Genomic DNA, 13,118 nt, shown 5'->3' with positions numbered 1-13,118 from the left:
CTTCTTGACAAGTTATAGCAAAGGCCATCATTGTATAAGAGTTTAACTATTGCAATCTTTAGTTAGATAAAAAGAAAATGGAAAGATGTATTAACATCTTTTAAACAGTCCTCATTTTATTCACCAAGAAAACTTTGTCACCAGCTCACAGTACAATTTGGAATTACACCAAGTTTAAGTCAGTTCTCACCTAGACTTGGCTTCTTGACAAGTTATAGCAAAGGCCATCATCGTATGAGAGTTTAATTATTACAATCTTTAGTTAGATAAAAAGAAGTAGGAGAAAGTCTGTCTTAGCCATGTAAGCCTCTGTGTGGCCTGCAAATCTTACCAGTATAACAAGGTAAGAAACCTGGAAGGCCTTGTAGCTACTCTGCTGGTATTGCTTTCTATAACATAGCTGTATTGGAAGTCTTAAGGATTATGGTTTTGGTGGGTTATAGTGCTTGGTTCTCTTTATTGTGTGTTTCTTGTTGTTATGTAAGACATTACATATTTGGGTCAAACTAAGCAGCACAAAAATGCTTTAATCACCTTTTCATAAACATTTGTATCTTAATGTTGCTTACTGAAAACATTGCTGTCAAATTCAGTGTATTGTGACTGCTGTGCATGTGTTGGTGAGTCTGTCTGTGCTACTGTTTAAGGTGTGAGGATATGGTGGACGTGCGGCGACTGAAGATGCTTCAGATGGTACAGTTGTTTAAATGTGAAGAGGATGCTGCTCAGGTATGGAAATGCCTATAGAATTTCATCATTCTGGTCTTTGTAGTCCACTGGCTAAACGTACGCAATTGATAATTGTACACTTTTTTTGTCTCTTTCAAATGTAGTTTTATTTAGTGAATTTGCACAGTGAAAATAAAGGATGTATCAATGACTGAAAATAGTGTATTTGATGATTGCATGCACAATCTACTAGTTTGATACCAATCTTTTAAACTTTTTTCCATATCAAAATTATATGCTAGTACTGAAGTTACTTCACCTGTCTGGATTAATTTATTTTTAATTTACTGATTTTTATACTTTTAACTTCTGTTTTTAAGGCAGTAGAGTGGTTAAGTGAACTGCTGGATGCTCTGCTGAAGACACATATCCGATTGGGAGATGATGCTCAAGAAACAAAAGTTTTACTGGAGAAACATCGAAAATTCGTTGATGTTGCACAGGTGAAATTAGTGACTTTTTAACAATGTGGGTTTTGTATAGTTTCAGAAGATCTCCTAAATAGAGTTAGTACCTGTATGGGTGATCATGAAACAGCTGTTACTCGTCTTAATGATTTGCCTCAGAGCTTAAATGAAGAAATTGTGGTTGCTGGAACTGGTGATGAGCCTAATGAGATTTTGAAGTTCCATCAACAGTAGCGATGCTGCAGTTTATTACCTTAGTTTATTCTGCTTCACCTAGACAGTGCAAAACACAAAACTTAAAGTTCACATTGACTTTCTTTAAAAGGCATATATTTCAGTCTTTATAATGACTTTTGAAGGACTGCAATCAAAATACTGAAATATGGATGAACCACTTGGTTTCAGTGTACTTTGTGTTGTACTTCATGAAACAGAGCCTATATTTCTATTGGTTTTCCACACAGAGTTGACTGTTGGTGTATGATGGTCCTGCTCATACAAGGAGTTTTGGCACTAGCAGAGTTAGTGGATGAACAGATCTGACAGCTTTAATTCTTTACTATAGCAACCAACTAATGAACACTGCTGAACAATAGTCTGCTGAAGTTCACTGAAGCCATAGGGCATGTTTGCATGCAAATTTTGAATATGCAAAAGGATGCCGGGTACATGTGAAAGAATTTCACTTAAGAATAAAAAGTGTACAAGCTGGGCCTTTTTCAGGTGCTTTTTCAGATATATACTGCTTTTAGGAATGTCTGATTCAGACTTGTCAATTAACAGATGTGATGTTTTCAAATTGCACCTGTTAGACTGGAAGTGATTTTCTCTTTTGATGAGTTAGAACTGACAGTGACAGGAGGGTAGCTTGCTGTTACAATGATAAGCCACAACACACCTGGATGCTAGGTGACCGCAAACATGATGACAGTGAAGTCAGTGAGACAGTCATCTTGGCATTAGTATCCCATGTAATATCCAAGCAGCTATTCAGTATTTTAAGGAAACTCTGATCTTTTGCCAGTATGAACACTAGACAACAGCAGATTGTTTTTTTATTTTTTTTTTTTATTTTTTTTTAAAGAGCAAAAGTACTGTTTGGTCATTACAATTTTATTCGTACTTCAGCAGCTTTTTCTAGTAGTCCAGATTAGTTCAATATACTTTGTGGATCTAAACTGAGGAGGTTTCATAAATGTGTCTGCTGTTGTTTTAAGATATTAATTAGCTCCTAAGTTAAATACAGAGTTTTTATGTGTACTTTCTTTCCCATCTCCTCAAACTTTTAGAGTACGTATGATTATGGGAGACAGTTACTGCAGGCAACTGTTGTCCTGTGTCAGTCCCTGCGATGCACTTCAAGGTCCTCAGGGGACACACTTCCAAGACTGAACAGAGTGTGGAAACAGTTTACAATAACTTCTGAAGAAAGAGTGCACCGGCTGGAAGCAGCTGTTGCATTTCACTCAAGTGCTGAAAAGGTGAGTGTTGTGCTTTTAAGAAGAAAAATTTCTTATTGGAATTTAAGCAAACAAAATGTAAAAAAAAAAAAAGTTGCCAGAGTGTATATTTTTCCCTTTCTAAATCTTAAAAACAAGCAGAAAGAAAAATTTAAGTATATATTTTTCTAATTGTTAGTTTCAATACTTAATGCAATTGTTGCTTGCATGCCTATATTGTTACAGGGTCTGCTTAAGAAAAAGGAGAACAGCAGCCCTGAAGGTCAGGGGCATTGACTTGGGGCTGGGAAGAATTTCTTTTAACTCTTCAGAGGCGAGCTCTGATGTTGATCATAAAGCATTTCTTTGCGTGTTTTAGACTAATTCTTAAAGACAAGGAACACTTCTTGATTTGTGTTTTTGTGTGAGGTATAATACAAGCTATGGGGTCATTTAAGATCTTTGTAGAGTTAAAAGGAGTGTTGACTTTTAAGCTGTGTGTATTTTGAATGTGATATTCCTCTCACAAACTGTGTAAAAGAATGAAACTCTCGCCCACCAGTTTAGTTTCCATGCATGCTGTGTTGCTGCATCTTGTATTTTGCACTTGGAGGGTGTTGGACATGGTTTCTTCAAAACACACCTCTGCCTTGGTATGGTTTTCAAACTCCTGTAACCAAGTGTCTCACCACTGTGCCCAGCTGGATAATACTAGAAGCCACAGAGGATGATGAACAATCAACAATGATGTTATTGAGGGATAGTTGCTATTCAGTAACAGCTTGCTGAAGGGGGGAGTGTCAAGCGTTTTCAAATGCCTGAATTAGAGACAATTGATGTAGATCCGTTAATGTAAATCAAGAGAGGTAGGGCCTTTTCATCCAGGAACCATTCTTTCTGTGAAGTGATACATTTTAGAAGAGCAATTTAGATTATGTCCCTAATATTGACAATAAAATTGCATATAACGGCAAAAAAAGCCAAGCTTGCATGTAATTAAAAAAAAAAAAAAAATCATTCTGTCATTGAAGGAGAGCATGGATGCAAGGTTGACTCATATGCTCCTTTCTTTCATTAATTTCCTGCTTGTACCACTGGAAGATACTTTGAATTTGTAGGCATTGTGAGTTGCCGGAGGTTCACAAAAGCAGAAGTATGCCACAGATGACTGCAAAAAGTTTTACCTGATACCAAATCAGAATTCAGTGGTTCTTAAACTCCTAAAAGAGTTATCTCAGTCCATATTATGAGCATTCTTTCAGTATTGCAGTAGTTAATTGCTATGTTTTTAGACAGTCTTATGTTTAAAGAAACTAAATGGATAGCTAAAAAAATAATTGTTCAAAAACATAATTGACCTACGACAATCATCTAGTCCAAATGCCTGACCACTTCAGGGCTGACCAAGTTAAAGCATGTTATTCAGGGCATTGTCCAAATACCTCTTAACTACTGACAGGCATGGAACATCGACCACCTCTCTAGGAAGCTTATTCTAGCGTTTGACCACCCTCTCAGTAAAGAAATGCTTTCTAATGTCCAGTCTAAACCTCCTCTGGCACAGCTTTGAACCATTCCCATGCATCCCATCACTGGATATCAGGGAGAAGAGCTCAGCATGTCCCTCTCCACTTCCCCTTTTCAAGAAGCTGTAGAGAGCAATGAGGTCACCCCTCAGCCTCCTTTTCTCTAAACTTAGAAAAGCCTGAAGTCCTCAGCTGCTCCTCATAGGACATTCCTTCCAGCCCTTTCACCAGCTTTGTTGTCCTCCCCTGGACACACTCAAGGACCTTAACATCCTTCTTAAATTTTGGGGCCCAGAACTGCACACAGTATTCAAGGTGAGGCTGCGCCAGCGCTGAATACAGTGAGATAATGGTTTCTTCTATTTTATATGACTGTCTTGATGCAGGTTACTATTACTATGCATTTTATATTTGCTGGAATATTATCTAGCAAGGCTATTTTTTTCTTTTTTGTTCTCTCTAAGAAGTAAAATGTTCTAGTACAAAACAGTGGTAGCCCTGAACTATCTTCTCAATGTAGCTTAATTGGTATTTTCCTTTCTTGGATTATATGAATATTTCAGTCAATCTCATGTAAATGTGTCGGTGAAGATGCTGAAAGAACATTCACTTTGCCAGTTAATGGCACTTAAAAAACTGCGTGCTATCCCTTGTCTTTATTCTGCATTTTTTTTTTTTTTTTTTTTTTTTTTTTTTTTTAAACAGATTTTGCAAGAATGTCCAGAGCAGCCTGAAGCATTTAATGAAATGGAGCAATTTGATGAAATTGAAGCAGTTGGGAAATCACTGTTGGACAGACTAACAGTGCCTGTTGTTTATCCCGATGGGTATGCATAATGTTTTTCTAATGCCTACCAAATATGGTTTTAGTAGTTTTATAAGAGTCTTGTATGCAGAAGAATTCTAAACACTTATTGCTGAAATTAAAAAGGCAGGGCAGTAATACTGATTAAAAATTCTTTCCCACTTTTTCACAGAAAGCAGGCAGGTCCAATTTCAAACTTTCCAAAGACAACATACTTGCTTTTTTCAAAGTGGTGACTTTTTCCACAATTAGTAATTATTACATTTATGCAGTCTTTACACCAGCAAGGTATGTAGAAGTAACAGAAGAATAACTACTTCCTATATCTTCCCTGAAAAAAAGATATTGTATTTGAATCATAGTATTTTGATTAATTTATTCACAATTCTGTCTGAAGTCTTAAGCTGGTACATTGAAGATAAATTTACATTTGATTTATTCAGCAAATAAAACATTACTTGCCTTGTGAGCTATTCATACTAATTTAAAATTGGTGGCTGTCTTGAGCTACAAAAGCAAATTGAAATTGTAATGTCAACCATAATAAAACTCAGTTCTCTGTTCAGTAAAAGACACTTGTCCATTGTGATGCTGCGCTTGTAGATAGTTTCTTCTACCTGAGTATAAACACCCCTTGGAACTAGTCTCTGTGTAGGATCCTGCATCATAGTGAATGAGATATGAAATCAGTATTTTGAATTAGAGGCTGAAACCTTATGAGATGTTATCAGGCAACTGCATTATGGGTTACCTGAAATCAATCTGAAAAATACAGTTACAGGAAGCTGGTCATGAAAATTAATTTCCTGTCATCTTATTTCCAAAATATCAGGCTTCCTATGCACCATAGTTTCCTTCAGTAAGGAGTGCTACCCATGAAGATGGACCCAGACCTCAACTGGATTTTTACTGCCCTTTCAGTAGTGTATTTGAAAATAGTGGAGGATTTTATAGATGTGAGGGGGGAAAAAAACAACACAACTCAATTAGTGTGTTATGTTTTTTTGAAGTATTTCAGTATAATTCTCCATATAGCAGATTTTAGTGACCCAGTAAAAGTAGCAACTGTTATTTATTCTTAAAACCAATGTAATTTGTAGATAGATAAAGTAAAAACATTAGAACCTGAGAAAGCTCCCCATGAAAGATGCTTGCCATGCTTTGAGGTTTGAGTCCTAACAGAATGCTCCTATAGGAATAGGTATATGTACACCTGCATTTTAAGCTGAGTGACTGAATCCTGAACATTATTTCTGACTCCTCTGGCATTTCAGCAGAGCACTGCATGTCCCCCTTCTCAAAAATGGGGTCTTAGCTGTCCTAAATCCTGAGATCCTCTGCTCGTCATCCCTAGACATTCTATTTTAGAATCATTTTATGAACAATTTGCAGAGTGTTCACTTATTAGTAGACAGAGTTTAAGAAATGTAGGAACACACAAAATGTCATAAAAAGTTTGGAAGCGTCTTCATCAGCCTCTTTACCGCTGCAGACTTTTGTCAGTGTTTTCTTGGAAGTCCAGGCCACTGTTCCCTGTCCTATTCATGGCTTCTAATCTGCATCAGGAAAAACATCTGCCCCCATGCTGTGATCCCGTGCGCAATTGTGCAGTCTGTTGTCTTTGGTGTTCCCTAGTCAAACTAGTCCAGTCCTGCATGAAATAACTTTTCTGTCTGTTTATGCCTGTCCCCCCACTTTGTCTGAAGTACTTTGTCCTGCAACCATTTTCAAAGACTTCAATGTCTGTGCTTTGTAATTAGATTTGGTACCTATTCTTCTTCTGAAACATGTATTCTGCTCAAATCCTCCTTTTGCTGACAGCTTGGTTAGTGGTTTCCCTAACATTTTGGCTGTTCCTTTGTTGTATTTGAATGAGAGAAATCAACTTATGTAGCCATGTGTTCTTTTCAGTTTAATGGATAGATGACTTAATCTGACAGCATGTGGCTGATGTCATGTACAGGGTCCTTTAATAATGAAGCAATTGTATAGCCTCAGAATTAATGTATAGACAGATTTCCTTGATTGTCATAGTATTCAAAACTGCCAGACTGACTAGGGGGTAGCCACAGAATGGCAGTAAAAAATAGTGTTAGGAAGTATCTAGTTGCACTTACAGAACAGCGCCTCACTGTTGAATCTTTTGGGTATTAAAGGGTCATTTAGTATTTGTAATACTTTCATCAAGAGCTGCTGACAAGTCCCCTCACTGAGTCTACAAAGCCTTTTAAAGGTGGCGTTTAAATTTAAAGAGGAAAAAGTGCCTGTTTTTCTTATCTGCTTAGTGTTTTCTAGTGCCATTCACATGTATATTCATGCACTATCTCACTTTTCACTGATAACTTGTGTTTTGGTTTTTGGTTGTTTATTTTTTTATTTTTTAGGTCTGAGCAGTACTTTGGGAGCCCAAGTGATATGGCTTCTGCAGCAGAACACATTAGAGAGAAGATGAAGCTAGTTAGCCTGAAAAAGCAGCAACTGAGACAACCAGAAGCCGCTACCCCAGAGAGCTAATACTGACCCTTGTCTATGAATTCATAATAGAACTTCAGTTTGTAATCCAGCATGTTGTTTGCATATTACAGAATTTGGCATAATATATTAAAATGCATTTCACAGCCATTATAAGTCTCATCTTTTTTTCAAAGTAATTGTCCTCAGCATCTTAACACTGTACATCTATCAAGCCATGATTATTTAACATGCTATGAAACCATAGATTCCAAGTATCTTATGAAAAGGAACTGTAAACTTTGCACTGAAATTTACTGTAAAGCTTTACCTGACCTGTCAGCTGCTTCTTAGTTAAACAGCTGATGCAAGCTTTGAATGGTGCTAATGAAAGTGTTAGGAGTTCCATATTATGAAACTGTAGTTCTTTGCTTCCCACTATGCCCAGGTGATGTAGTAATTTTAGACTGTAGGTAAAGTTCCTGCAGCGTAGACAGTGGTGACCCTATAATTTTAATTTGAAATCTTTAAAAAAACCCCAAACAAACCATAATTTTTATTGTGCCAGTATGCAACCTGCACATCAAATCTCTGATATATCAAATTCATTAAACAGATGTTTTCTTATTTGTATTGATAATGTATTAAAAGCTGTTTGTGCTTAATAAAAATCATCTTTTAAAAATCTAATATAAAATTGTTTTGTTCTCTATTCCCAAATGTCATATGTATTGTATTTTTGTGTTAAATGGTGGTAAAAGTCACCACTCCCTTAATATATTTACAAAGTCTGTATAATTTTTCTTATTAAATACTCTTTAACACACTGTTGCTATAAGGGGAACTGCTCTTGAACTATTACGGATAGGAGTGACAGTCTGTTATTTTTTCTTACTTGCTGATAGTGGTACTTACAGAAAAGTATGATAGTGTGTAGATGTCAGTGTTAAATTAATAATAGTTTTGTTCCCATATAAGACTAGTACACATCTTTTGTGCTTTAGTTCTAGGTCGTTTCCCTTTGAAAGGAGAATCTTGAATAATGTGAATATCCCTGGTAGTACCTTTGAGGTCAGATTTTCATTTAATGAAAAATGATTAATATGAAGTTCATAAACAACTTAAAACCATGAGATAAGTAATAAAATGAAATTTATTGAGGGAAGGGAATTGGACTGAAACAAAATCAGCTGTGTGCATAACTTGGTTGACTTCTTACTCTTCAGGGTTTAATCTGGATAAATTCAGGATTATATTTACTGGTAGATGGTGTGGTATCTCACCATTCTGGAATACTATGCGTGAAACAAACAGCTGTAGGTCTTAAGTACCTTATGTTATCTCACTGTGTTTTGTTCACAGTAAAGATAATGTTCTCTTTCTGCAGGTTTTCTTGATGGATCTGTCAGTCAAATATTATATTTACTTGTCTCAGTTTTTCCATACTTTCTCCACAGGAAAGTGATAAGTCAAGTAAAGCAATTTCTCTATCAAAAGTAATAATTCAAAATTAATGGCTTCTCTGCAACTTCAGTGATAGAGGTTGTTTTTTTTTTCTTTCTCTTAGGGTATTTTAGTAGAGAAAATCCAATTATTTTTTGATGCATTTGATGCAGTGGTACAATATTCCATTAATACTAGTTTAAAACTAACTGAAGTTTCACAGACCTTATTTATAAAGAAACTATTTCAGTATAATCTTTTAAAATTTGATTTAGTTGTTCAGTTACATTTGAGAAAGTTGCTGTTACTATGGCCAATACTTGGATGAGATAAATTTATTTAGAAAGGACCCAAACATGAATGATCTACATATGTTTAATGCAAAGCACAAACACGGTTAATAAGGTTAATAAGCACTCTGTCTCTGATTCTGCAGCATTTGTTTGTCAGTTGAATATAATTACAGTAAATAATGAGATGGGGACATACCAATAGAATAGGGAATGATTGATTATAAGGACTGTAGTTGCTGTAGTCATATAGTATGACTAATGACTTGGAAGTGATGGAGTCAACCCTGTTTTAACCCTGTTCCATGGTAATGAAATCAATAACAAGATTTCTAAGTTTCTTTTAGACAAGTTTGGATGTTTTTGAAATGTCTCAAAATATGGTAAGCATTTTGTTACTCCTTCTGGTAATGTAATCCTGAGTGTAGTTTTTGTGACAGTGAATAATGAGCAGCATTGGAATGGTCATCAACTCGGTAGGTGTCGTCCATTTTTAGTAGAGCATCAGTTGGACAGGGTGGGAGTCATATAAAATGCCTGTACCCATTCGGTCTTTTAATTGTGAAAGGCTTGCGAGTATTTGTTTTAGTTTCCATAATGTTTGATTCTGTTTACTGCCTGAGTTTGAATTGTAGTTAATAGGACTAATGGCTTTTTTGTTGTTGTTGTGTGGGGTTTTTTAGTAGTTTGGGGTTTTTTGTTTGTTTGTTTGTTTTGTTTTTTTTCTTGGAAAACACGTTTGGACTATGGAGACTTGTATAGCTTGTGTAACTGAGCGTTTAAATAGAGTTACTCTGGAGGTGCAGCAGGGGTTGCAGAAGAGTTGTGTGTGCAGTGGGATTGTATAGCACTTCTTATACCATCGTGCTAGCATAAGGGTATCAGTGTTAGCAGGATTTGTGTAGATAATTTAGTTCAGTAATGAACAGAAATGGTAACATAAGATTTTTATTGCAGGTAAACCACAGGCTTTTAAGTAATGCTGTTTTGTTGGCAGTTTAATGACAGCATTGTCATTATGTCAAATGTGTTGTGAATATCTAATGCTACAGGAAAAACTGCCTTTTGTGCACAGGTAACTGGCACACAAAATGTGCTTTGATTTAAGTGTGCTTAAAAATCTTAAAGTAATTTGAAATTGTTAAGCATGTGTTTTTATAGGTCTACTATTTTAAATATATATTTTATGTATTAGCAAGCCTTTAGCTGTTCCACAAACAGCTAGCTGTTGATTCTTGTGAGCAAAATAACCTATAGAAACATGATTTCTACTTATGACCACATAAATACTCCTAGCTCTTCTGAGGATCCTGACATTACATATCCTAATCTTGTTCTGTCTACTCTACTACAATACTGCCACTTTCAGAAGACAACGTGTATGTTAAGTAGACTAGAAAATAATGAAAAGGAGGTCTCATGGTAGCTGTGGGTCCTAGAACACATACTGTAAGATGCTTGATCAGTTCCATGTAGATAGCTATTACGCATAGAATAAGGCTGTGACAGCTCAAGGTAGAAGAACCCTGAGACTTCTGTGAAATCCTGATGATCACTGGCTTAATTTAAATGGTTATAAATGCTCCCCGTACAGTATGCTTATAGGTTGGGCCTTAAAAAAGACTTTGAGCCCTTTCCTAGATCTTACATCAAGCATTAATTCTAATAATCTATGAATTATGGAAATAAAATTGATAGTGAAGCTTATTTTGCTCTAAGAACTACCTCTTGAAGGAACTGATGGAATACCTGTTACTTGAGATGTTTTATATCAGACCTTCTCAAAACCCCTGATTTTTATTTGCTACTATTCTCCATTTTGGCAGGAGCAGTCAATGTGTTAACTTCAGTGGTGGAATTTTCAGACATGGTTCACTGTATTTTACTTGATTTGCAGTGTATGGATTGCCATCTCAATTTGGGGTTTTCTGCTTCCCATATTCATTTTGTCAGCAAGAATTGCAGATGCTGGGTAAGTGACAGCACATTCCCACTGTCACTGCTGACTTTCCAGGCATGCCTGGATTGCTCATGATCTCCATGCCTCATGGGCTCAGAGGTTGCAGAGTTCCAGTGGGCTGGAATGCTCCAGTAGGGCATTTCTCTCAAACATCATGCCAGCATTATTTTTTTTTTTTTTTAGAGTCTTTGCCAAGTGATAAGTGTCTTATAATGTTCCATTCTCCTCTTAAGGTTTTTAGATTACTAGGAAAGAGAGTAACTTTGATAGTGTCTTAACCATTTCCAGAGGGAAGCATGGTTACTTGATATTTATTATGATTGTGTGATGTGGGTCTGACTTTTAGAGACTTGGGAACAAGCCATATTCTAAACTGGTACTGAGCGCAGACTGTTCTCTTTCTAAACCCTTGTATGCAGCTCTGCACGCCTCTATTGGATGATAGATAACTAAGCTAGCCTCAGCAGGGTTGCATTTTGTACAGTGTATTCAACACATTTGACTGCTACTGCACATATCTCTGCTGATGATGTGAAGGTGATGCCCCCACTGTCTGCTTTATATCACTCACTGCCTCTCAGAGCATGGCCTTCCTCCTCTCCAAGATAAATGTATCCAAAGAAACACCATAATGTGGTCAGCTGTAGCTAGGGTTTTTATTAATGTTTTCCTTAAAACAACATTAAAAGACTGCAGTGAGCGACATGCTTAATGAACCTTGTAAGGTTTTTATTTCCACCCATTGTATATAGCCAATTGGTTAGGTGGCTGCTGTTTGCAGGCATCGTTTCATGGTGTGTTACCTCAGCAGAACCAGTCATTCATGAAGAAGCCAGGGCATTTACTCCTGTGGGTGACAGAAATATGAACTGTTGGAGTTCTTTTTGCTATTCATTATTAGCTGTTACCTCTTCTCTTGATATTGCTTTGTCTTCTGGACCTGATCAGAGATGTGTCTGCTTGTCTACCACTAAACTGTTTTCTCTGCTAACACTTTTGTCAAAGACTCTGCAGGTAATCCAACAGACATTTTAAAGAGTTCCTTTATTGTTTCCAAAGAAGAATTTACTTTCAGGATGAAATGATTGCTACTGCCAGTGTGTGTGTGTGTTTGGAGGGGATGACAGCTGCATTCCCTGCTTCACAGGGCTGCTAGGAAGGAAACCTCATTAATATTAGTGAGTGGGTGAGATGTTATAGTCATGGAAATCGTGCACACACCCAGAGGATATAAAAAGCACAGCTCAAATCATTTTCATCTCAGAACACTGAGGTGATGGGGTTTTTTTCCTATATATGGTAGTAAGACCTGAAGAGCAGTAGTCAGCAAAAAGAAAGGAAGGAAAACCAAGGAAGTGTAATAAAACCATTTGGTGAATAAGAGTTTAATTTATGATGAAAATATTCATAAAAATCATACGGTATCAACATGTGGGCTGTAAGGAAGTTTGGGAAGATCAAGCTCGTCCTTTGAAGGCGGTTAATCAAGTGCTCTGCAAATAGAGGAATGTTAGCACAGCAAGAAAGAGTAACTCGGAGAAAGGGGTTTAATTACAGAATACTTACTCAGTATCGGAGCAAGTGGAGAAGGAAAAAAAAAAAAAGCTATGCGGCCCATGTAGTTCTCTTGCTATTTTTATGCCTGGAACACTGAAAACAAGGTTCTAAAACGGTTACTGCTGGTCCTGCTGCAAGGGATGACTTAAGGTGCACTTCTGTGTAATGAAAGGATGACAACTTCTCAAAAGTTTCTATTAATTTAGGCCGAGTTCTGGGATTCGTCATTGAAATGTGGCTTTTAATCTTTCAGCTCTCTCCTGGAACTGCTTATGTTGGATTCAAGCTATGTGAGCTAAAAAATAGAGGCAGGGAAATAGTTTATTTTTTAAACTTTAAACTTCCTCTTGATGTACCTAAAGCCCACAGTAAATGTATAACTGAAAAAAAAATAAATTTTAAATCTTGCGATTTAAGAGAGTTAGTTAAGATTACTTTTTTAAAAATCTGAAGAGTGCTGTAAAACATATTGCATGATTTTAAAGAACTCATGCAAAAAATAGACAAATAG

General features: G+C 36.4%; 1 protein-coding gene across 1 annotated transcript; it reads left to right on the top strand.

Annotated features, from left to right (window-relative positions):
- Positions 1 to 650: 650 nt before the first annotated feature.
- Positions 651 to 8,047, top strand: LOC104526366 (SEC14 domain and spectrin repeat-containing protein 1). The gene is made up of 5 exons (XM_010169803.1): positions 651 to 729; positions 1,050 to 1,172; positions 2,426 to 2,617; positions 4,807 to 4,928; positions 7,291 to 8,047. The coding sequence occupies exons 1-5, from the start codon at positions 658 to 660 to the stop codon at positions 7,418 to 7,420; spliced, it is 639 nt and encodes a 212-aa protein (XP_010168105.1). The 5' UTR covers positions 651 to 657; the 3' UTR covers positions 7,421 to 8,047.
- Positions 8,048 to 13,118: the final 5,071 nt, after the last annotated feature.

Source organism: Antrostomus carolinensis, unplaced genomic scaffold (assembly GCF_000700745.2).
Source record: "Antrostomus carolinensis isolate BGI_N321 unplaced genomic scaffold, ASM70074v2 scaffold6886, whole genome shotgun sequence".
In the NCBI taxonomy this organism is placed as follows: Eukaryota; Metazoa; Chordata; class Aves; order Caprimulgiformes; family Caprimulgidae; genus Antrostomus; species Antrostomus carolinensis.
Note: the sequence above shows the minus strand (reverse complement) of the source record. Positions and strands in the feature narration are given on the sequence as shown.

What these genes read in the sequence shown, in the direction of transcription:
- LOC104526366 (XM_010169803.1), top strand. Translation starts at nt 658, where the DNA reads ATGGTGGACGTGCGGCGACTGAAGATGCTTCAGATGGTACAGTTGTTT. An exon ending in GTGAAGAGGATGCTGCTCAG is followed by an intron (nt 730 to 1,049) that starts GTATGGAAATGC and finishes TCTGTTTTTAAG; the next exon opens with GCAGTAGAGTGGTTAAGTGA. An exon ending in TTCACTCAAGTGCTGAAAAG is followed by an intron (nt 2,618 to 4,806) that starts GTGAGTGTTGTG and finishes TTTTTTAAACAG; the next exon opens with ATTTTGCAAGAATGTCCAGA.